The sequence below is a fragment of the Oncorhynchus tshawytscha genome, linkage group LG09 (genome assembly GCF_018296145.1).
Source record: "Oncorhynchus tshawytscha isolate Ot180627B linkage group LG09, Otsh_v2.0, whole genome shotgun sequence".
In the NCBI taxonomy this organism is placed as follows: Eukaryota; Metazoa; Chordata; class Actinopteri; order Salmoniformes; family Salmonidae; genus Oncorhynchus; species Oncorhynchus tshawytscha.
In genome coordinates this window covers 43148523-43173561 of record NC_056437.1, presented here as the reverse complement: position 1 = coordinate 43173561, position 25039 = coordinate 43148523, and the positions used below count along the sequence as shown (strand labels likewise).

At 41.7% G+C, this 25039-nt stretch overlaps 1 protein-coding gene across 1 annotated transcript in view; it reads right to left on the bottom strand.

Moving 5' to 3' along the window:
* The window catches only part of opcml (opioid binding protein/cell adhesion molecule-like), a 404588-nt gene extending 380371 nt beyond the window's left edge, over positions 1–24217 (bottom strand). The window contains exon 1 of the mRNA XM_024432025.2: positions 23933–24217. Within this exon, the coding sequence (XP_024287793.1) occupies positions 23933–23993 (61 nt within the window). The 5' untranslated portion in view covers positions 23994–24217. The remainder of the gene's footprint in view (positions 1–23932) is intronic.
* Between the last annotated feature and the right edge of the window lie 822 nt (positions 24218–25039).

Below are 25039 nucleotides of genomic sequence, written 5' to 3'. Positions count from 1 at the left end.
TATACTGAGAAAAGGGTGTCTGCGATGTAAGACTGTTGAAACTTTGAGGGGTTAAACTTTTCTGCCCTCATCTGGGAAAGGCTGGCACTCAGTCGACTGCTCATCTCTGGTATTACCAGTTTGTCTTTCTCCTCAAAATGTTCTACAGCTACACCATTGAAAGCATTCTTGACTGGCTGCATCGTCGCTTGGTATGGCAACTGCTTGGCTTCCGAACGCAAGGTGCCACAGAGGGTAGTGTGTACTGCCCAGTACATCAGTGGGGAAGAGCTCCTAGACATCTAGGACCTACATATATACAAGGTGGTGTCAGAGGAAAGCCCATAAAATTGTCAGACTTCAGCCACCCAAGTCATAGACTGTTGTTTTCTCTGCTACCGCACTGAAAGCGGTACCAGTGCACCACTATGGAACCAAAAGGACCCTGAACAGCCCCCCAGGCAATAAAACTGCTAAATAGTTAACCAAATAGCTACCCGGACTATCTGCATAGACCCTTTTTTTCACCATCTCATTTGACTTATCACATACTCTGCTGCTGTGGTTTATTATCTATCCTTCGTCTTGTCACTTTACCCAAACCTACAGTATATGTACAGTGCCGTGAAAAAGTGTTTTCCCCCTTTCTGATTTTCTATATTTTTTATTTTTGTATTTTTTTACACTGAATGTTATCAGATCTTCAACCAAAAACTAATATTAGATAAAGGGAACATGAGTGAACAAATAACACAACTACATACTTATTTAATTTATTTCATTAAAGTTATTCAACACCCAATGCCCCTTTGTGAAAAAGTAATTGCCCCCTTACACTCATTAACTGGTTGTGTCATCTTTAGCTGCAATGACGCCTACCAAATGCTTCCTGTAGTTGTTGATCAGTCTCTCACATCACTGTGGAAAGAATGTTGGCCCATTCTTTCATGCCGAAATGATGTAACTCAGCAACATTTGTTGGTTATCAAGCATGAACTGCTTGTTACAAGTCCTGCCACAACATCTCAATAGCGAATAGGTCTAGACTTTGACGAGGCCATTCCAAAACTTCAAATGTGTTGCTTTTTAGTCATTTTCAAGGAAAACTTGATTGTGTGTTTTGAATCAGTGTCTTGCTGCACGACCCAGCTGCGCTTCAGCTTCAGCTCACAGACAGATGGCCTGACATTCTCCTGTAGAATTCTCTGATACAGAGCAGAACTCATGGATCCCTCTATTAAGGCAAGGCGTCCAGGTCCGGAGGCAGCAAAGCATCACACTACCACCACCATGCTTGACTGGTTAGTATGAGGTTCTTACTGTGACATTCAGTGTTTGATTTTCACCAGACATAATGGAACCCATTTTGTCCAAAAAGTTGTACTTTCAATCATATGTCCATAAAACATTCTTCCAAAAGTCTTGATGATCATCCAGGTGCTTTTTGGCATACTTGAGTCAACTTTTTGGACGACATGGGTCCCATTTTGCCTGGTGAAAACCAAACACTGCATAACCCTAACCATCCACAGCGACGTGAGAGACTGATCAACAACTACAGGAAGTGTTTGGTTGCAGCTAAAAGGTGACAGAATGAGTTAGAGTGTAAGGGGGCAATTACTTTTTCACACAGGGGCATTGGGTGTTGAATAACTTTGTTTATGAATTGTCATTGTTGTGTTATTTGTTCACTCAGGTTCCTTTTATCTAAAATTAGGTTTTGATTGAAGATCTGATAACATTCAGTATAAAAAAGATATGCAAAAGTAGATAAGATTTGAAAAGGGACAAATACTTTTTCGCTGAAATGTAAACATCTACCTCAATTACTTCGTACCCCTGCACATCGACTTGGTTACAGTACCACGTGTACATAGACAAGTTATCATTACTCATTGTGGATGTCTTCCTTGTGTTATTATTATTATTATTAGAAGTATTTTTTTTTGCATTGTTGAGAAGGTCCCATAAGCATTTCACTGTTAGTCTACACCTCTTGTTTATAAAGCATGAGATTAATCAAATTGGATATCAGCAATCTCTAGTCCATCTTGATTCCTGGGCCTGATCGAGAAGCTAGTTCTAGAACCATAAAGAAATGGTATACAAAAGGTCTAAGACGATTTCATAGGTCCTCCAGGCTCCAGCTAACTCAATATCCATGCATTTCTAGTTGATAGGCGTGTATTGGGTGGCACTTTAAAAGGTAGACTTAGCACAATGACGTTGCGACGAGCAGCACCGGAAATCATTGAGCTGAGCGAGATGCAAGACTTCACAGTCACACATAGTATTTGCGCATGTGCACGAGTTCGCTTCACACTGTCTACAATGTGGTAGCCAGGGCACCAAAACAGCAGTGGAGTTAAGCCTCGTGCTTCAATGTTCTTAGTTGTTGCGGAAATTGACCCACTATGCGGTTTACTTTCTGGATCTCCATCATATTACTGGGTCTACCTTTAACGCTAATAAATATGATCCATTATGATCAGGGATGAAGCTCTGATCGAGATGGTGGGAAGAAAATGTGATGAGAGAGAGAGAATGCCTTAGTAATGGCTTACTAATGAGTGAATAATGGATATCTTCATACCTTAACCAAATCATAACTTTGAAATGTAATGCAATTAGCCACAAACTGCTATTTAGAACCCAAAATAACATACCTAGGTATAGTATTCAACTTCTATTCAGGACCTCCTCATTTAAATATGTGTTCAGGAAATATGTGTTCCCATTTAAATTGCTGGTTGTTTGCAGATCTAACCTGGAAACTGCTGTTCTATTCATTCCAATGCCACATTTTTAGCGCTAGCCTCATTCCCACTGCCCTTGAATACTGCTACAGGCAGCAGATGTCAAGATTTCTGTTTGAACAAAACAGAACAAAATGCCTATTCCTCCACTTTAAATAATGACATTTGCTACAGCAGGAGTGCTTTCTTGTGAGCTCCCCAGTGAATGTCATTCTAACTGGAAACAATGTCAACTGTAGGACATTAGTCTGAGCATACAATCAACGGAATTACACACATTCTCCTATTTAGGTACATAAACAACATGTGGTAGATGCAAGTATGTCTGGATAATAATTATACTCTAAATTGTTTCTGGTTTTCAACAATTGTTTTCAACATGCATTTGCAAGTGCGTGAAAAAGCCCAACCTCTTTTATGATATTAAGTCATCTTTAGATAGTGGGTATGCACTCATATCTAAAAAGATACGTTATCAACCATTCACTACCATTTAGGGATATTGAACAAGAGTTTAATTGAGGCAGAGATAAATAATTCATGGCGATGATGAACAATTATTTTCCAAAGGAAAAAGAACATTATCACAAGTGCAGAAATATTCCCCATTGCTTTTGGCAGGTTGATTGATAAGCTTTGCCTTTGAGAAGTAAAGTGAGAGCGAGAAATGAGAAGGGCGAGGTAAAATAAGAATGATAAAGAGAGCGGGAGGAAGAAAGAGAGAGTGCTGAGGACCTGAAGTGGCTCCACCGGGGAACGTGAGACAGGATAACAGCTCGTCTGAGTGGAGCTCTCTCTACTACCATCACCTGCACTTTCATCCATATAAATGCATTATGCATTGCTCATAAGGTTTTATACATGTGCTTATAATCATAAAAAGGGTGTTCAAATTAAGTGTTACCAAAAATGTGTCATAATTTATTTTTTATTTTTTTAAACATTCCATAGCTGAAATTGCACATGTGCCAAGAGTGTGCCTACATACTGTAGTTATGCTTCCTTCCTTATGCCTCCCCAGTCAGGGATAAAAGCACTGTATCCTCCTTGCTTTCCTCAAATCAGCAACAAACAGCCAGTGCTCAACAAAGTGAGGTCCTTTTTGAAGGGCACAGGGTGTACACAATGGCATATGGGGCTTGGCATTGAGCTAGTGGGCCTGGCACTCACTCCAGGGTTTCTGCCCCAGCACTCCAGCCTTAGACCTTGCAAGGATGAGTGGGCAAATGTGTATCTGTGCATGGAAGGTACCAGGACATTAGCAATGCAGTGTGCCCGTGCTTTGTCCTGCCTACCCTGCCTGCCCGCCTGTCTCTCTGTGTGATTATGCAATACACATTGTGGATAGACAAGCTGGCAATTTATGGCTCTCCCTTGCCGTGACAATATATCCATTACACACCATGGTCTCTCTGGCATTATCGGTTCAATATTCAAGTCCATGCTGTGATCCCATGAGATATTTCAGATGGTGACTTCGTTCAACATTTTGCACAGAAGTAAAGTAATGTATCTGTCCAAAGGGCCTACAAAAATAGCACAGCAGTGAGCTAAATCCATTATCTTCCTGTATTTCGCCTCAGTTAGTTGGCTGATAGAATAACAGTTAAGTTTTATCTCACTCTGACTCACATAATCAATTCTCCAGTGAATGATGATGCATTGTCACATTCATTCTAAATGATGGAGCTTCACTGGTCCCACTCTGCATTCATGTTAAAACCTGTTTGGGATAGGGGGCAGCATTTTCACAGTCGGATGAAAGGCGTGCCCAGAGTAAACTGCCTGCTACTCAGGCCCAGAGGCTAATATATCCATATTGCTATTAGATTTGGATAGAAAACACTCTGTTTCTAAAACTGTTTAAATTATGTCTGAGTATAACAGAACTCATTTGGCAGGCGAAAACTGAGAAAAATCTCTTGGCCTATCGAATACACAGTGTCTATGGGGTCAAATTGCACTTCCTAAGGCCTCCACTAGATGTCAGTCTTTAGAACCTGGTTTGATGCTTCTACTGTGAAGGAGGGGGGAATGAGGGCTCTTTGAGTCAGTGGTCTGGCAGAGTGCCACGAGCTGGCCACACACGTTCATGTGAGAGTTAGCTTGAGTTTCATTGCATTTCTGAAGACAAAGGAATTCTCCGGTTGGAACATTTTTGAAGATTTATGTTAAAAACATCTTAAAGATTGATTCTAAACTTCGTTTGACATGTTTCTAAGTACTGTAACAGAACTTTTGACTTTGTCTGCTCCTAGTGATTGCGCGTCATGAATTTGGATTACTGTGCTAAACGCGCAAACAAAAAGGAGGTATTGTGGCACTGGGATTCCTGGGAGTGCATTCTGATGAAGATCATCAAAAGGTAAGTGGAAATTTATAATGCTATTTCTGACTTCTGTTGACTCCAACATGGCGGATATCTGTTTGGCTTGATTTGTTGTCTGAGTGCCGTACTCAGATTATTGCATGGTTTGCTTTTTCCGTAAAGTCTTTTTGAAATCTGACACAGTGGTTGCATTAAGGAGAAGTATATATTTAATTCTGTGAATAACACTTTTACCACTTTTATCAATGTTTATTATAAGTATTTCTGTAAATTGATGTGGCTCTACAAAATCACCAGATGTTTTGGAAGCAAAACATTACTGAACGTGGCACGCCAATGTAAACTGAGATTTGTGGATATAAATATGCACTTTATCGAACAAAACATACATGTATTGTGTAACATGAAGTCCTATGAGATCATCAAAGGTTAGTGATTCATTTTATCTATATTTCTGCTTTTTGTGACTCCTCTCTTTGGCTGGAAAAATGGCTGTGTGTGTTTTGTGACTAGGCTCTGACCTAACATAATCATATGTTGTGCTTTCGCTGTAAAGCCTTTTTGAAATCGGACACGATGTGTAGATTAACAAGAAGTTTCTTTCATTTGGTGTATTGCACTTGTTAATGTATGAAAGTTACATATTTCGAAAAATACAGGATGTAGGATCTTAATTAGACCTACACTCAGACAGTTAATTAGGTACACCACCCCTATCATGAAAATGGATCTCTCTTACAGACAGTGAGTCACGTGGCCATGGCTTGCTATATAAGCATGCAGACAGGCATCGAGGCATTCAGTTACTGTTTGATTGGACGTTATAATGGGCAAAACGAGTGACCTAAGCAGTTTGTGTGTGGAATAATCGGTGTCAGGCACGCCGGATCCAGTATCTCAGAAACGGCTGCCCCTCCTGGGCATTTCACTCCTGACAGTGTCTAGGGTTTACTGAGAATGGTGCAACAAACAAAAAACATCCAGTCAGCGGCAGTCCTGTGGGTGAAAACAGCTTGTTCATGAGAGAGGTCAAAGTAGAATGGCAAGAATCGTCCAAGCTAACAGACGGGCCACAAACAGACAAATAACGGCAAAGTACAACATTGGTGTGCAGAAAGGAATCTTGGAACGCACATCTCGTCGAGCCTTGTCACAGATGGGCTATTGCAGCAGACGACAACACCGGGTCCCACTCCTATCAGCTAATAACAAGAAGAAGATGCTCCAGTGAGCACACAATCACCAACACTGGACAATAGAGGAGTGGAAAAACATTGCCTGGTCCGACAAATCCCGGTTCCTGTGGCATCATGCTGATGGCAGAGTCAGGATTTGGCATAAGCAGCATGAGTCAATGAACCCATCCGGCCTGGTGTCAACGGTACAGGCTGGTGGCGGTGGCGTACTGCCGTCCAATCTGCAGCAACTGCGTGATGCCGTCGCATCAGCATCAGCATCAGCATCCCTGTGAAATGTTTCTGACTTGTAGAATCCACGCCCCGATGAATTCAAGCTGTTATGGGGGGGTCCAACCCAGTACTAGATGAGTCTACCTAATAAACTGTCAATTGAGTGTATATTGTCACAGCAAAATAATCCTGCAGCAAAAGGATTTGAACATTTAGTCCATAATGTTGCTTGATTGGTGGTTAGGCTATTAGCTGGACAAAAGTAGGCTGCATGAAATGTGTTTTCAGTGAATTGATGTAAATCACAAAGCTCATCGGCATTTCCTGTGCTGCAGGAAAATTCGCAGCAACAAAAGAGTCAAATTAAGATCCTGCATTTGTATTGGCTATACTCTCTAGGAATGTTAGTGAATGCTGGACAATGTCCTTACGGTATCAATGGTATCATTAGTGCTGAATAACTCACAGCAATGATGTGTGTCTCCTATTTGTCTAAAGTCGTCCAAGTGTGTAGACTTCAGAGTGTGTGTTAAGTCTTACACAGTAACCCATTAGCTGGCCGTCCCTTCCCAGTAGAGGTGAGAAATTACAGCATTCCCAGAGGATAGGAAAGCACACTTCACAGCATCTTAGCCACATAATTAATTTACACTGCTTCCATTTTAGGAAAGCCTCATGAGACTGACACAAGTCCTGTTGAGACTAATGTTGTACTATTAAGGACACCTTCAATTTAATGTAGAAGTCGGCCAAAGTGGGGCTACCCACAGACAGGCTTATAACGAAGAATACAATATTATATGTTTACTTCTAACCTGTGGTGATACAAGGTGTTGTGCTGACAAGAGTTGAGTTGTTTGTCTCATTAAACTGCCTGTTTAACAATCCGTAGCTGTCAATGCTATCATTCAAATCAAACTTTATTATAAGTGCATCTAAACATCTCAATAGGCTTCACAGTAAAGTAGACAATTCCCAGCTCTCTCCAATGTTATGGGTATTTCAAATCAAATAATTGTATTTGTCACGTACACATGGTTAGCAGATGTTAATGCGAGTGTAGCGAAATGCTTGTGCTTCTGGTTCCGCCCATGGAGTAATATCTAACAAGTAATTTGAATCTGTAATGTGGATAGATCTTACTTGATTTTAAAACGTGTACTTTAGAGAGGATATATTTTGACAAAGTATACTAAATAAACTGAAGCCTCATTTTCACAACCAATTTGATCCCCCGATCATAGCAATCCATCATGTTAAGCTTAGCGGATCAATGAGCAGAAACAACCTGTACTGTGTGTTAGAGTTAGCAGGCTCCTAGCGTGATATTTTGATTAATGATTCTGTCAATTTAGACGGAACAACAACAAAAAAAGCTTGAATGTTCTTCGCAACTATGTCACTTAAATCAACTATGACCATCTGCTTTAACAAACAAGAACGGATAGATGCATTAATGAATACATTTAGGAAAAGTTAAAAGAGTGTGGAAAACAAGTCGCTGGCTTCTATGCTCTCGAGTGGTGGAGGAATTGTAGCTCATAAACCCACTACATCATAGGTCAAATGGCACAAAGTACATACATATTCCACTTCATTTTTCATGACATGCTTTGACAGATAATGGCAACCCACCTAACAATTATTTATAGTGCATTCGGAAAGTATTCAGGCCCCTTGACTTTTTCCACATCTTGTTACGTTACAGCCTTATTCTAAACATTTTTTTATTTTTTTTATCAAAACACAATACCCCAGGTTTTTAAAATTGTTTTCAAATGTATTAAAAATGAAAACACATTTACATAAGTATTCGGACCCTTTACTCAGTACTTTGTTGAAGCACCTTTGGCAGCGATTACAGCCTTGAGTCTTCTTGGGTATGACTAATCGTATTACTGCCACACCAGCGGTCACAAGTCAAGAGGGCAGTCAAATTCCACGTGACCGTTTAGTCACGGCAAATAGGCTTCCCCAAGTTCTGCTGCTGCTCATGGTCATTAGTAGCCTACCAAACTTGCTAACTGCCTGGTACTCTGCACTCTATTGTCCCTCTAATCACTCTGACAACAATGCAAATGTGTTCGAAAATGTTATTTTATTGTTTTTAGAATATGGCTGTAATGTAACAAAATGTGGAATATGTGAAGGGGTCTGAATATTTTTGGAATGCACTGTAAATAGACAAATGATATGTTGCTGAAAATAAAGGCAGAAAAACGGCCACTGTTTTGTTAGTCACAAAAGTCAATAACTTTAATTATGGTGTTATAAAATGTGCACCTAAAGTGCCTTTCACATGGTTTTTTTCGACTGAGAGAATAAGAGAAATTGAGAATGTACGTCGTCAATTCATATACAAAATCAAATGTTTTTTCACGTCTAAATGGCAATTCAAATGTTGTCATAGCGTTTATTCTGTGGAATTCCATATACAGCTATAGTCAGACATTTACATACACCTTAGCCAAATACATTTAAATTCAGTTTTTCACAATTGCTGACATTTAATCCTAGTAAAAACTCCATAGACGGGCACATCACTCCTGAGTATTTCTACTCACCAATGTCCAGTCTCTTGACAACAAGGTAGACGAAATTCGAGCAAGGGGGGCTGTACCGACGGGATGCCGGGACAGCCGGCTAGGGATGCCGGCTGTACCGGCATCCCTAGCCACGTCCTCAGAGCATGTGCAGACCAGCTGGCTGGCTGGTGTTTACAGACATATTCAATCAATCCCTATCCCAATCTGCTGCCTACCAGAGAGACATCAGAGATTGTAACATTCTCTGTTTCACGGAAACATTGCTCACAGTCGGTACAGCCCCCCAGTTTCTTCAAGCATCGCACAGACAGAAACAAAACATCTCTCTGGTAAGAAGAAGGGCTGGGGTGTATGCCTTATGATTAACGAGTAGTGGTGTGATCATAACAACATACAGGAACTAAAGTCCTGTTGTTCACCTGACCTAGAATTCCAATCAAATGCCGACCACATTATTTACCAAGATAATTCTCTTCGATTATAATCATAGCCATGTATATCTCCCACCAAGCAGACACCTCAACAGCGCTGAAAGAACTTCATTGGACTCCATCTAAACTGTAAACCACATATCCTGAGGCTGCATTTATTGTAGCTGGGAATTTTAACAAGGCTAATCTGAAAACAAGGCTCCCTAAATGTTAGCAGCACATCAAATGTGCGACCCGGGCTGGAAAAATTCTGGATCATTGCTACTTTAACGCGATGCATACAAAGCCCTCCCTCACCCTCCTTTCGGCAAATCTGACCATGACTCCATTTTGTTGCTCCCAGCCTATAAACAGAAACTAAAATAGGAAACGCCTGTGCTCAGGTCTGTTCAACGCTGGTCTCACCAATCTGATTCAACACTTCAAGATGGTTTTGATCACGTGTACTGGGATATGTTTCCGGATAGCCTCAGACAACAACATTGATGTATATGCTGATTCGGTGAACGAGTTTATTCGGAAGTGCAACGGTCATGTTGTAACCACGGTCACTATTAAAACCTTCCCCAACCAGAAACCGTGGATTGATGGCAGCATTCCCGCAAAACTGAAAGCGCGAACCAATGCTTTTAATCATGGCAAGGGGACCGGAAATACAAAACAGAAATACCCGACAGTGTAGCTATTCCTTCCGCAAGGCAATCAAACAAGCTAGTATAGAGACAAAGTAGAGTCGCAATTCCACGGCTCAGACACGAGACGTATGTGGCAGGGTCTACAGTCAATCACGGATTACAAAAAGAAAAGCAGCCCCATCGTGGACACCGACGTCTTGCTCGCAGACAAACAAAACTTCTATGCTCGCTATGAGGACAATACAGTGCCACTGACACGGCCCGCTACCAAAACCTGTGGCCTCTCCTTCACCGCAGCAAATGTGAATAAAACATTTTACACATGTTAACCCTCGCAAGGCTGCCGGCCCAGACGGCATCCCTAGCCGCGTCCTCAAAGCATGCGCAGACCAGCTGGCTGGTGTGTTTACGGACATATTCAATCAATCCCTGTCCCAATCTGCTGTTCCCACATGCTTCAAGAGGGCCACCATTGTTCCTGTTCCCAAGATAGCTAAAGTAACTGAGCTAAAACGACTATTGCCCCATAGCGCTCACTTCCGTCATCATGAAGTGCTTTGAGAGACTAGTCAAGGATCATATCACCTCCAACCTACCTGTCACCCTAGACCCACTTCAATATGCTTACCACCCCAATAGGTCCACAGACGACGCAATCACACTGTACACTGACCTAACCCATCTGTACGAGAGGAATACCTATGTAAGAATGCTGTTCAACAATTACAGCTCAGCATTTAACACCATAGTATCTTCCGAACTCGTCATTAAGCTCGAGACCCTGGGACTGACCCCTTTGAACATGTATCTTACTGTGTCAAACACATTTCTGAGTAAACACACACCTGGGAATTCCACACCTTGTCTTTTGAAATTCTTAATTAGATGTTTCTGTACATTTGAGACGATGTTATTTCAAGGCTCATTATCTTACAAATAACAGAGAGCAAAATATTGTGCTCCAATTTCACGGAGCTGTCAACAATAATGAATTGCGTTGAGTATGCAACATTGATGAGAACGCTTTGTAAATCCACCTGAAAGTCTATAGCATTATTTTACGGAAATTAACAAGAGAAAGATTAACAAGATTTAATAGGATCATATTCATCTTCCCTCTCATACATGTAATGAAAAGCTTCCTGCAAGGACAATATAGACAGCTGGAGTACAAAACAATATAAGACATCATAGTTATATGATGTATTAGGGACAGATCACAATTTATTGGGGATGAGGGGTGGTCCAAAATAAGGGAGGGTTGCTTTGAGGAGGGTTGTGTTTTTTTATTATTGGGCACAGGGGAGGGTAGTATTTTTTTCCTTCTGGTTAACATTTGCTCCTTTGCAGATTTTACTATATAATTTCTTCTATCCCAGCCACATTTCCTCATCTTCTTGCATGCGCCTCCCATATATCAAGGTGTTTTGGTACTTCCCCTCATGCACTACGCTTTTCAGTGAGCTAACTTTTACTATACCACAGGTCAGTATAGTCTACGAGTCTGACTGTCTGTCTATCCTGCCCTCTATCCACGATTCATAGTGACAATAGTGGTAAGTTGATCGTTTGCCAAGATCTGCAATAGTCTAACTATTAATCATATCGCACATAAAAGCATTCAAAGCTGCATCAAATTTCTTAACTAGTAAAATGGTGGCCTTCTCCATTGGCACCATCTTTTCATCGTTACATGACAAGAGAACAGGGCTGTGACGGTCATGGAATTTAAGATGACGGTGACTGGTAAGCCAAATGACTACGTCGCTGGAGGCTCCGGACCGCCGACCGTCGCTGGAGGCTCCGGACCGCCGACCGTCTCAGGAGGTTCCGGACAGTGAAACGTCGCCGGAAGCTCTAGACTGGGAACTGTCGCCGGAAGCTCTAGACTGGGAACTGTCGCCGGAAGCTTTAGACTGGGAACTGTCACCGGAAGCTCTAGACTGGGAACTGTCGCCGGAAGCTCTAGACTGGGAACTGTCGCCGGAAGCTCTAGACTGGGAACTGTCGCCGGAAGCTCTAGACTGGGAACTGTCGCCGGAAGCTCTAGACTGGGAACTGTCGCCGGAAGCTCTAGACTGGGAACTGTCGCAGGAAGCTTGGTGCGCGGGGCCGGCACTGACCAGCATCACCACCCTAGATGGTTCCGACCTTGAATATGTGGACATCTATGAGTACCTAGGTGTCTGGCTAGACTGTAAACTCTCCTTCCAGACTCATATCAAACATCTCCAATCGAAAATCAAATCAAGAGTCGGCTTTCTATTCCGCAACAAAGCCTCCTTCACTCACGCCGCCAAACTTACCATCCTACCGATCCTCGACTTTGGCGATGTCGACTAAAAAAATTGCTTCCAACACTCTACTCAGCAAACTGGATGCAGTTTATCACTATCACAGTGCCATCCGTTTTGTCACTAAAGCACCTTATACCACCCACCACTGCGACTTGTATGCTCTAGTCGGCTGGTCCTCGCTACATATTCGTCGCCAGACCCACTGGCTCCAGGTCATCTACAAGTCCATGCTAGGTAAAGCTCCGCCTTATCTCAGTTCACTGGTCACGATGGAAACACCCATCCGTAGCACGCGCTCCAGCAGGTGTATCTCACTGATCATCCCTAAAGCCAACACCTCATTTGGCCGCCTTTCGTTCCAGTTCTCTGCTGCCTGTGACTGGAACGAATCGCAAAAATCGCTGAAGTTGGAGACTTATCTCCCTCACCAACTTCAAACATCTGCTATCTGAGCAGCTAACCGATCGCTGCAGCTGTACATAGTCTATCGGTAAATAGCCCACCCATTTTTACCTACCTCATCCCCATACTGTTTTTATTTATTTACTTTTCTGCTCTTTTGCACACCAATATCTCTACCTGTACATGACCATCTGATCATTTATCACTCCAGTGTTAATCTGCAAAATTGTAATTATTCGCCTACCTCCTCATGCCTTTTGCACACAATGTATATAGACTCCCTTTTTTTCTACTGTGTTATTGACTTGTTAATTGTTTACTCCATGTGTAACTCTGTGTTGTCTGTTCACACTGCTATGCTTTATCTTGGCCAGGTCGCAGTTGCAAATGAGAACTTGTTCTCAACTAGCCTACCTGGTTAAATAAAGGTGAAATAAAATTAAAATAAACCGGGCTGGTGGCACGCACCTCAGGATGAGCGCGAGGAGCAGGCACAGGACGTACTGGATTGAGGAGGCACACTGGAGGCCTGATGAGTGGGGCCGGTACAGGTGGCACCGGGCTGGTGACACGCACCTAAGGTCGAGTGCGGGGAGGAGGCACAGGACGTACTGGAGGTCTGGAGCGTAGAGCTGGTACAACGCATCCTGGAGAAATGACGACCACCTCGGGAAGCTGGCACAGGACGCAATGGGCTGCGAAGGCGCACTGGAGAGACAGTGCGTATCACTGCAAAACATGGTGCTTGACCGGTCATGGGGAGTCAGCTCTGGTTCACTCCCCTCAACTTTCGCCACCCGCTCCATCTGTCCCAATATTCCTCCTCGGTCTCTGACTCACCCCTCAGCGTCGCCGACCACTCCGTGTGCCTCCCCACACACTTTTTTCCCCGGGCTGTCTCTCGGGCTTCCGTCGTGGCCGCGAACCCCAGTTTGTCGTTGTTGTTCCCTCCGCCTGCTTCCATGGCAGGCTTCTGTCTCTTGCCATAATCTCATCCCACATCCAGGATGTCCTCCACTCCAGGCTTTCCTCCTGGGCACGCTGCTTGGTCTGTTGTTGTTGGGATCTTCTGTCACGATCGTCATAATAACTGGACCAAAGCGCAACGTGATCTGGGTTCCACATCTTTTATTACTATGTGAAACTCAAAGCAAAACAAAACAATAAACGTGACGAAAATGCAGTGCTCACATGCACTACACAAAAACAAGATTCCACAAAGCACAAAGGGGAAAATGGCTGCCTAAATATGATCCCCAATCAGAGACAATGATAAACAGCTGCCTCTGATTGGGAACCATACTAGGCCAACATAGAAATATAATTACCTAGATGACCCACCCTAGTCACACCCCGACCTAACCAACATGGAGAATAAAAAGCTGTCTATGGTCAGGGCGTGACATAAACAAATCATAATAGATTTGAGATTCTTCAAAGTAGCCACCCTATGCCTTGATGACAGCTTTGCACACTCTTGCATTCTCTCAACCAGCTTCATGAGGTATTCACCTGGAATGCATTTCAATTAACAGGTGTGCCTTGTTAAAAGGGTGTTATACAGAAGATAGCCCTATTTGGTAAAATACCAAGTCCATATTATGGCAAATAAGCAAAGAGAAACGACAGTCCATCATTACTTTAAGACATGAAGGTCAGTCAATCCGGAAAATGTCAATAACTTTTAAAGGTTTCTTCTAGAGCAGTGGCAAAAACCATCAAGCGCCATGATGAAATTGGCTCTCGTGAAGACAGCTGCTGCAGAGAAAAAGTTTGTTAGCGTTACCAGCCTCGGAAATTGCAGTCCAAATAAATGTATCACAGAGTTTAAGTAACAGACACATCTCAACAGCAAATGTTCAGAGGAGACTGCATGAATCAGCCCTTCATGGTCGAATTGCTGCAAAGAAACCACTACTAAAGGACACCAATAATAAGAAGAGACTTGTTTGGGCCAAGAAACACAAGCAATGGACATTATACCGGTGGAAATCTGTCCCTTGGACTTATGAGTCCAAATTTCAGATTTTTGGTTCCAACAGTGTCTTTGTGAGGCGCATAGTAGGTCAACGGATGATCTCTACATGTGTGGTTCCCACCATGAAAGAGGAGGTGTGATGGTGTGGGAGTGCTTTGCTGGTGACACTGTCAGTGATTTATTTAGAATTCAAGGCACACTTAACCAGCATGGATACCACAGCATTCTGCAGCAATACTCCATCCCATCTGTTTTTCAACAGGACAATGACGCAACACACCTCCAGGCTGTGTAAGGGCTATTTCACCAAGAAGGAGAGTGATGGAGTGCTGCATCAAATGACCTGGCCTCCACAAATCACCTGACCTCAACCCAATTGAGATGGTTTGGGATGAGTTGGACTGCAGAATGAAGGAAAAGCAGTTAACAAGTGATCAGCATATGTGGGAACTCCTTTAAGACTATTGGAAAGCATTCCAGGTGAAGCTGGTTGAATGAGTAGGTGTCCAAACATTTGACTGGTACTTACATTTTCTCCTCTCCTTCACTCCTGACTAAAGGTTGACCGATTAATCGGGATGGCCGATTAATTAGGGCCGATTTCAAGTTTTCATAACAATCGGTAATCGTCATTTTCGGACACCGATCATGGCTGATTACATTGCACTCCACGAGGAGACTGCATGGCAGGCTGACTTCCTGTTATGCGAGTGCCGCAAGGAGCCAAGGTAAGGTGCTAGCTAGCATTAAACTTATCTTATAAAAAACAATCAATCTTAACATAATCAACTGCACATGGTTAATGATATTACTAGTGTATCTAGCTTGTCCTGTGTTGCATATATTCAATGAGGTGCCTGTTAATTTATCATTGAATCACAACCTACTTCGCCAAACGGGTGATTTAACAAGCGCATTCACGAAAAAAAGCACTGTCGTTGCACCAATGTGTACCTAACCATAAGCATCAATGCCTTTCTTAAAATCAATACACAAGTATATATTTTTAAACCTGTATATTTAGTTAATATTGCCTGTTAACATGAATTTATTTTAACTAGGGAAATTGTGCGAACAGTGTGAAGACCATTTCTTCCTAACCCAGACCGTAATTAAATTAGCCAGAATTGTACATAATTATGACCATAACATTGAAGGTTGTGCAATGTAACAGCAATGTTTAGACGTAGGGATGCCACACGTTAGATAAAATACGTAACGGTTCCGTATTTCACCGAAAGAATAAACATTTTATTGTTGAAATTATAATTTCCGGATTTGACCATATTAATGACCTAAGGCTCGTATTTCTGTGTGTTATTATATTATAGTTAAGTCTATGATTTGATAGAGCAGTCTGACTGAGCTATGGTGGGCAGCAGCAGGCTCGTAAGCATTTATTCAAACAGCACTTTCCTGCATTTGCCAGCAGCTCTTCGAAATGCTTCAAGCATTGTGCTGTTTATGGCTTCAAGCCTATCAACTCCTGAGATTAGGCTGGCAATACTAAAGTGCCTACTAGAACATCCAATAGTCAATATTAGTAAAAAATGAAATACAAAAATGTTATAGAGAGAAATAGTTCTATAATAACTATAACCTAAAACTTCTTAGCTGTGAATATTGAAGACTCAAGTTAATAGGAACCACCAGCTTTCACATGTTCTGATTAAGGAACTTAAACATTAGCTTTTTTTACATGGCACATATTGCACCTTTACTTTCTTCTCCAACACTTTGTTTTTGCATTATTTAAACCAAATTGAACATGTTTCATTATTTATTTGAGACTTAATATAATACATCAATAAAATCAAGTTAAAATAAGTGTTCATTCAGTATTGTTGTAATTGTCATTATTACAAACATACGTATATAACAAAATATCGGCCGATTAATCGGTATCGGCTTTTTTGGGTCCTCCACTAATCGGTATCAGTATCGGCGTTGAAAAATCCTAATCGGTCGCCCTCTACTCCTGACTGCATGTGATGCTGCGTGTTGCTTAGGCAAGGAGCAACAAAGTTTCCTCACGTTGTAGAGTCATTGTTACACGGACTCAACCGCACGAATGCCCAGCTGTCCTGCCTTCAGTCAGCTGGTTGTTCTACACAAAAAAACCTGGTTATGACAGTTATTTTATTTTCATGATGGTCTTCATCCATACCCGTCGGTTATACGGTAACTGTGCCAGCCCTAAAAGAGAAGCAATATAAATCAATGCTAAATTATATACAGTAGTATAGAATACTATTGATTGAGGGCAAAAAGACCTTACCAGAGACAGAGAGTCCTTCATAGGGCTGTGAATTGCTATTGCGCTTGCATTGTTTATGAAGCTGGTTGATTTTATTAAGTTTGACAAGGACATGACCTGCTCTGGGCTGTGGCAGAGAAAGTGCACTAATAGGAATGATACTGTATGAACAGATCACACAGATTTAGCTTGATCAGTGGTTCTACCAAAGTATGACCATACTGTATACATTTATGAATACATCTCATTCGAAAAAAGGGGTCCTGTAGTTGAAATCATGCTGAATGAGTAGTTGAATTCATGTTCATCACAGATATTTAAATATATACAGTTGAAGTCAGAGGTTTACATACACTTAGGTTGGAGTAATTAAAACTTGTTATTCAACCACTCCACAAATTTCTTGTTAATAAACTATAGTTTTGGCAAGTCGGTTAGGACGTCTACTTTGTGCATGTCACAAGTAATTTTTCCTACAATTGTTAACAAACAGATTATTTCACTTATAATTCACTGTATCACAATTCCAGTGTGTCAGAAGTGTACATACACTATTTTGACGGTGCCTTTAAACAGCTTGAAAAATTCCAGAAAATGATGTCATTGTATAAGGAGCATCTGATAGGCTAATTGACATAATTTGAGTCAATTGGAGGTATACCAGTGGATGCATTTCAAGGCCTACCTTCCAACTCAGTGTCTCTTTGCTTGTTCATCATGGGAAAATCAAAAGAAACCAGCCAAGACCTCAGAAAATAAATTGTAGACCTCCACAAGTCTGGTTAATCTTGATTCTAGCCATCCCGGATCCGGGATCGTGAATACAGCCTCAAGCTCATTACCATAACGCAACGTTAACTATTCATGAAAATCGCAAATTAAATAAAATAAATATATTAGCTCTCAAGCTTAGCCTTTTGTTAACAACACTGTCATCTCAGACTTTCAAAATATGCTTTTGAACCATAGCTAAACAAGCATTTGTGTAACAGTATCGATAGCCTAGCATAGCATTAAGCCTGGCATTCAGCATGCAACATTTTCACAAAAACAAGAAAAGAATTCAAATAAAATCATTTACCTTTGAAGAACTTCAGATGTTTTCAATGAGGAGACTCTCAGATAGCAAATGTTCAGTTTTTACAAAAAGATTATTTGTGTAGACAAATCGCTCCGTTTTCTTCATCACGTTTGGGTAAGAAAAAAAATGAAAATTAAGTCATTTTAACGCAAACTTTTTTTCCAAATTAACTCCATAATAATCGACAGAAACATGGCAAACGTTGTTTAGAATCAATCCTCAAGGTGTTTTTCACATATCTATCGATGATAAATCCTTCGTGGCAGTTGACTTTCTCCTCTGAAGAAATGGAACGCGCATGGACCAAGAGATTACGCAATAATTTCGACGCAGGACACTGGGCGGACACCTGGTAAATGTAGTCTCTTATGGTCAATCTTCCAATGATATGCCTACAAATACGTCACAATGCTGCAGACACCTTGGGGAAACGACACAAAGGGCAGGCTCATTCCTGGCGCATTCACAGCCATATAAGGAGACATTGGAACACAGCGCCTTCAGAATCTGGGGCATTTCCTGTATGAAATTTCATCTTGGCTTCGCCTGTAGCATTAGTTCTGGGGCACTCACAGATAATATCTTTGCAGTTTTGGAAACGTCAGAGTTTTTTCTTTCCAAAGCTGTCAATTACATGCATAGTCGAGCATCTTTTCGTGACAAAATATCTTGTTTAAAACGGGAACGTTTTTTATCCAAAAATTAAAAGAGTGCCCCCTATCTCGAAGAAGTTAATCCTTGGGAGCAATTTCCACTCCTGAAGGTACCATGTTCATCTGTACAAACAATAGTTCACAAGTATAAACACCATGGGACGACGCAGCTGTCATACCGCTCAGGAAGGAGACGTGTTCTGTCTCCTAGAGATGAACGTACTTTGGTGGGAAAAGTGCAAATCAATCCCAGAACAACAGCAAAGTACCTTGTGAAGATGCTGGATGAAACAGGTACAAAATTATATATATCCACAGTAAAACAAGTCCTATATCGACATAACCTGAAAGACTGCTCAGCAAGGAAGAAGCCACTGCTCCAAAACCACCATAAAAAAGCCAGACAACGGTTTGCAACTGCACATGGGGACAAAGATCGTACTTTTTGGAGAAATGTCCTCTGGTCTGATGAAACAAAAATAGAACGGTTGGACATAATGACCATCGTTATGTTTGGGGGAAAAAGGGGGAGGCTTGCAAGCAAAAGAACACCATCCCAACTGTGAAACACCGGGGTGGCAGCATCATGATGTGGAGGTGCTTTGCTGCAGGAGGGACTGGTGACCTTCACAAAATGGATGGCATTATGAGGCAGGAAAATTATGTGGATATATTGAAGCAACATCTCAAGACATCAGTCAGGAAGTTAAAGCTTGGTTGCAAATGGGGCTTCCAAATGGACAATGACCCCAAGCATACTTCCAAAGTTGTGACAAAATGGCTTAAGGACATAAAGTCAAGGTATTGGAGTGGCCATCACAAAGCCCTGACCTCAAACCTATAGAAAATGTGTTGGCAGAACTGAAACAGTGTGTGCAGGCAAGTAGGCCTACGAACCTGACTCGGTTACACCAGCTTAGTCAGGAGGAATGGGCCAAAATTCACCAAACTCATTGTGAGAAGCTTGTGGAAGGCTACCTAAAACATTTGACACAATTTAAACGCAATGCTACCAAATACTAATTGAGTGTATGTAAACTTCTGACCCACTGGGAATGTGACGAAAGAAATAAAAGCTGAAATAAATTATTCTCTAATATTATTTCAACATTTCACATTTTTTAAATAAATGGTGATCCTAACTGACCTAAGACAGGGTATTTTTAGATTAAATGTCAGGAATTGTGAAAATCTGAGTTTAAATGTACTTGGCTAAGGTGTATGTAAACTTCAGACTTCAACTGCATCTATATACTACATGAGGGACTATGGGTGAGTGGACACCATTTTCTACATTGAATAATAATATTGAAGACATCACCAATATGAAATAACACATCTGGAATAACGTATGGAATCATGATCGTGGACCACAAGAAGAGGAGGGCCAAACAGGCCCCCATTAATATCGACGGGCCTTAGTGGAGCGGGTCGAGAGTTTCAAGTTCCATGCTGTCCATATCACCAACAAACTATCATGGTCCAAACATACCAAGTTAGTCGTGAACAGGGCACGACAAAACCCTTTCCCCCTCAGGAGACTGAAAAGATTTGGCATGGGCCCCAGATCCTCAAAAGGTTCTACAGCTGCACCAGAGGGCATCCTGACCGGTTGCATCACCGCCTGGTATGGCAACTGCTCGGCATCTGACCATAAGGGGCTACAGAGGGTAGTGGGAACGGCTCAGTACATCACTGGGGCCAAGCTTCCTGCCATCCAGGTCCTATACAATAGGCGGTGTCAGAGGAAAATCCATAAAATTGTCAGAGACTCCAGTCTACTGCACGGCAAGCGCACGGCAAGCTACCGCACGGCAAGCGGTACCGGAGCACCAAGTCTAGGACCAAAAGGCTCCAACAGCTTCTACCCCCAAGCCATAAGACTGCTGAACAAATAATGAAATCTCCATAAACCAAAAAAAAAGTGTTAAACAAATCAACATATGATGATAGCTTTGCACACTCTTGGCATTCTCTCAACCAGCTTCAACAGTCTTGAAGGAGTTCCCACATATGCTGAGCACTTGTTGGCTGATTTTCCTTCACTCTGCAGTCCAACTCAACTCAAACCATCTCAACTGGGATGATGTCGAGTGATTGTGAAGGCCAGGTCTTCTGATGCAGCACTACATCACTCTGCTTCTTGGACAAATAGTTCTTAGCCAGGTGCCAGGCGTGTTGGGTCATTGTCCTGTTGAAAAACAAATGATAGTCCTACTAAGCGCAATCCAGCAATGCACCCCCATACCATCACATCTCTTCAACCATGCTTCACGATGGGAACCACACTTGCGGAGATCATCCATTCACCTACTCTGTGTCTCACAAAGACATGACGGTTGGAACTAAAAATCTCAAATTTGGATTCATCAGACCAAAGGACAGATTTCCACCGGTCTAATGAACATTGCTCATGTTTCTTGGCCAGAGCAAGTCTCTTCTTATTATTGGTAGCCTATAGTAGTGGTTTCTTTGCAGCAATTTGAAAATGAAGGCCTGATTCACGCAGTCTCCTCTGAACAGTTGATGTTGAGATGTGTCTGTTACTTGAACTCTATGAAGCATTTATTCGGACTGCAATTTCTGAGGCTGGTAAGTCTAATGAACTTATCCTCTGCAGCAGAGGTAACTCTGGGTCTTCCTTTCCTGTGGCGGACCTCATGAGAGCCAGTTTCATCATAGTGCTTGATGGTTTTTGCGACTGCACTTGAAGAGACTTTCAAATTAAAATTTTCCAGACTGACTGACCTTCATGTCTTAAAGTAATGATGGACTGTCTTTTCTCTTTGCTTATTTGAGCTGTTCTTGACATAATATGGACTTTTACCAAATAGGGCTATCTTCTGTATACCACCCCTTCCTTGTCACAACACAACTGATTGGCTCAAACGCATTAAGGAAAGAAATTCCACAAATTAACTTTTAACAAGTTACAGATGTTAATTAAAATGCTTTCCAGGTGAGTACCTCATGAAACTGGTTGAGAGAATGCCAAGAGTTGCAAAGCTGTCATCAAGAAAAAAGGTGGCTACTTTGAAGAATCTCAAATATAACATTTGTTTAACTCTTTTTTTTGTTAGTGCATGATTCCCTATGTGTTATTTCATAGATTTGATGTCTTCAGTATTATTCTAAAATGTAGAACATAGCACAAATAACAAAAAATCCTTGAATGTATAGATCTGCTCAAACTTTTGACTGGTACTGTATGTAAAATGTGTTTGTAGTTTGAAGGTTAACATCCAAAAATCAATAAGCATCGTTGCAGGGGCATATAAATAATCCAACAAATTGCCTAGAGTACTATCGAAATGGACCCTTCAATAGCACAACACCAGATGCCCACATGGAGTTCTGGTTGACATCTCATTTGAGTGACAGCACCTCCTACACAGCAGTGTTCTCCTGATGTCATCGCCCAGGGGGGCGCAGTGCCCCCTATAGGTCCTGTGATGCCACCGTGGAACAGATGGAGTGTTAGTCATGCGGGATTGATAGTGACTCTCACTCTCGGGGGGTAGGGGCCACCAGAAAACATCTGCATTACTACCGGCCCTGTCTATGCTGCGTCTTCACCCAGTGCAAGCTTTCTCAATAAGCGTAATTCAAAGTCCACAGATGCAGAGAAGTGATAGTCCGGCATCCCATAGTGACATAGCTAAGTGGCTCTGAGACCACCATCCATGGGGGACGCACAGTCCATATGCGCCCCTCCCCAAATGTTCAACAAACGCGGCTCCACAGTCTCCTATTAATGTTTATGTGTTGATGTCTGGAGAAATTGCTTGAGAATTCCAAAAGTAAGCTATGAAAACCAACGTCCAATATTGTAGAACACTGCTGTTGGTACACATACACATTTTGGACTCTGATAAATGCTTTAGTCTCTTACATCACCTCGGAGTTAGTTAGCTCACTTTTGAGTGCTAGATAGACTCCTACTGACAAACAATGCTAATGAACTTGGAGTGAGCAGTGAGGTCACCCCCAATACAGTATTGGTGCCATTGTTGTATGAATAAACATTGATATACACCCCTGCATTGTAACCGTTTCAGCTTGTGCATTGACTTTCAGAAGAGAGTTTGTGTGCACAGGCGTAGGATCTTAATTTGTCCAGTGTTAGTGCAGGTTTTCAGTAAATGTATGTATGTAAATCATGATGCTCATCTGAGGTGCAGGAAAATTGTCAGCAACAAAAGAGTGATTAAATTAAGATCATGCATTTGTATGTTTATGATTGCATGAAGAAGTAGGTACAATGTGGCATATGAGGCTAGTTTTGATAATGTAATATACTACATTGGGCTAATCCTGAAAGATATTACCTGCAAAACTTTCAGAAATTAGGAATTTTACTTAAGTAATATATCAATACCAGAAGTAAATCCCCCCCATTTGTAATACTAGACACGCTTCCCCTGAACATCAATGAAACACACTCTGTCTCCGTTGATTAACATGTCAAAGTCCCTCACAGACGCTGCATTTCTAGCTGCGACAGAAACCAATTATCCAGACCTTGAAGTCATGGATTGAAAAGTGTTGCCGTTACCTTGGAGAATATAGGCAGCTCCTTTGACATGGTCCCAGAAATATCAATATTAATTTTATTGGCTCGGATCAAAACGGGATATGACAGTTAAGTATTTGAGGCGGCAGTTCATATGACAGACGTATAATTCAACCGAAAACCTAGATCCAACTGAAGCATCATCACAACAAACCCAAAAGACAGTACAGTACATCTCTCTTAGCATTCATAATACATGCAACATGTAATCTGCATATCACTGGTATTCTGCATTATATGCTTTTGCCGATGCAAGCTTTTCTTCGCATCAATTTCTGTCAACATCAAAACACAGTAGAAGTACGTTTTGGCAACCCTGTGGGAGCTTGGGAGACAACTGAGCAAGGATCACATTGAACTAAGACCAAAGCGTCTGGACCGACTTTCCTCCACTTTGTTTCACCTGAATCTTTTTCAACAGCTTTGACAGTGACAGACCACTTCTCAGGAGAGAGAAAGAGAGAGCGAGGGGGAGAGAGAAAGGCAGTGTGTGATTGTCAAATGTAGCTCACCCGGTAAAACTCTGTTGCTACAGTGCATCACTTCGTAACAACAATACAACAGCCAGCTAGCGGAGATGGAGCAAAAGAGATGGAGAAGTCTTACCTGGGAACACGAGCAGCGCAAACACCCACGGCAGGATGAGGAGATACATGGAATTGTACATTCTTCTAATTTAATCAGTTGACACCGATGGACACTTATGTTTCTTCACTCTCTTCTGTATTATTGTTTTTCTTTCAACAGGAATGCAGTCAACAGTGCTGTTTTGCTCTCCTTCACAATTCTCAAATGTTTCAGCTTTTCCTTCGACTGGTGTTCTCTATGCTGAAGGTTATTTAAATCCAGTGCAGGTTGTGGCAGCATGCAGCAACCGACTCCTCATTCAGTATTCACACACATACGCAGGGACCAATGCTCTGAAAGCCAAGGGAGAGGGGTGGTCCAACTCTGCTCCACTCTCATTGGTCAAGGCTTTTGGCTGTCAGTCAGACCCAGCCATTGCTCTACACTTGTACTATTGGAACATGAGAAGTTACACATACTTGGACTGATATCAAGGTTGGAACATCTGGAAGTAAGCAGTCTCGATGCCAAAACGTAATGTTATGACTATAACTACTATTCCCTGGAGATGGGAAATGAGGTACAACATGCTTTCTTGACTTTGGTTGAAGGATCACACCAGACAAGGCCAATAAAATTCGAACTAGGCTTGAAGCCCTGCCTTCCACATGTGATAAGCGTGAGCCTCTGATTCATTCCTTCAATTTAATACCACTATTCACCGAGCCTCAGGGAGCAGAGGTTATAGTCATAACGTTACGTTCCCTTCGGTACAACATACTATGAGGAAATATAATCACGCCCCAAGCCGACCCCAAAGGATATTAAATTAAATGTCCCATCGAAACCTTGGGATTATAATTTTTGTAAAAAAAATTGTCAAATAAAATTTCTATTTAGGTAGTTCTGCATATCTCTGTGAAGTTAAGAGTTGAGAAAAAATATTATTTTAAGTGAGTAAAATAATTATAACTAGACATTTCTACCTACATAAACCCATTTAAACTTGGCACTATAAGGTTCTATCTGCAATCCAATCACAAGCCTGAACAAATACAGAACACGTCTTTGCTATCTCCCTCTAAGTGATGGTCTAGGCTAGCCTAGCCAGTAATAATGGCAGGCAAAAGCAAAAAACAACAGTCA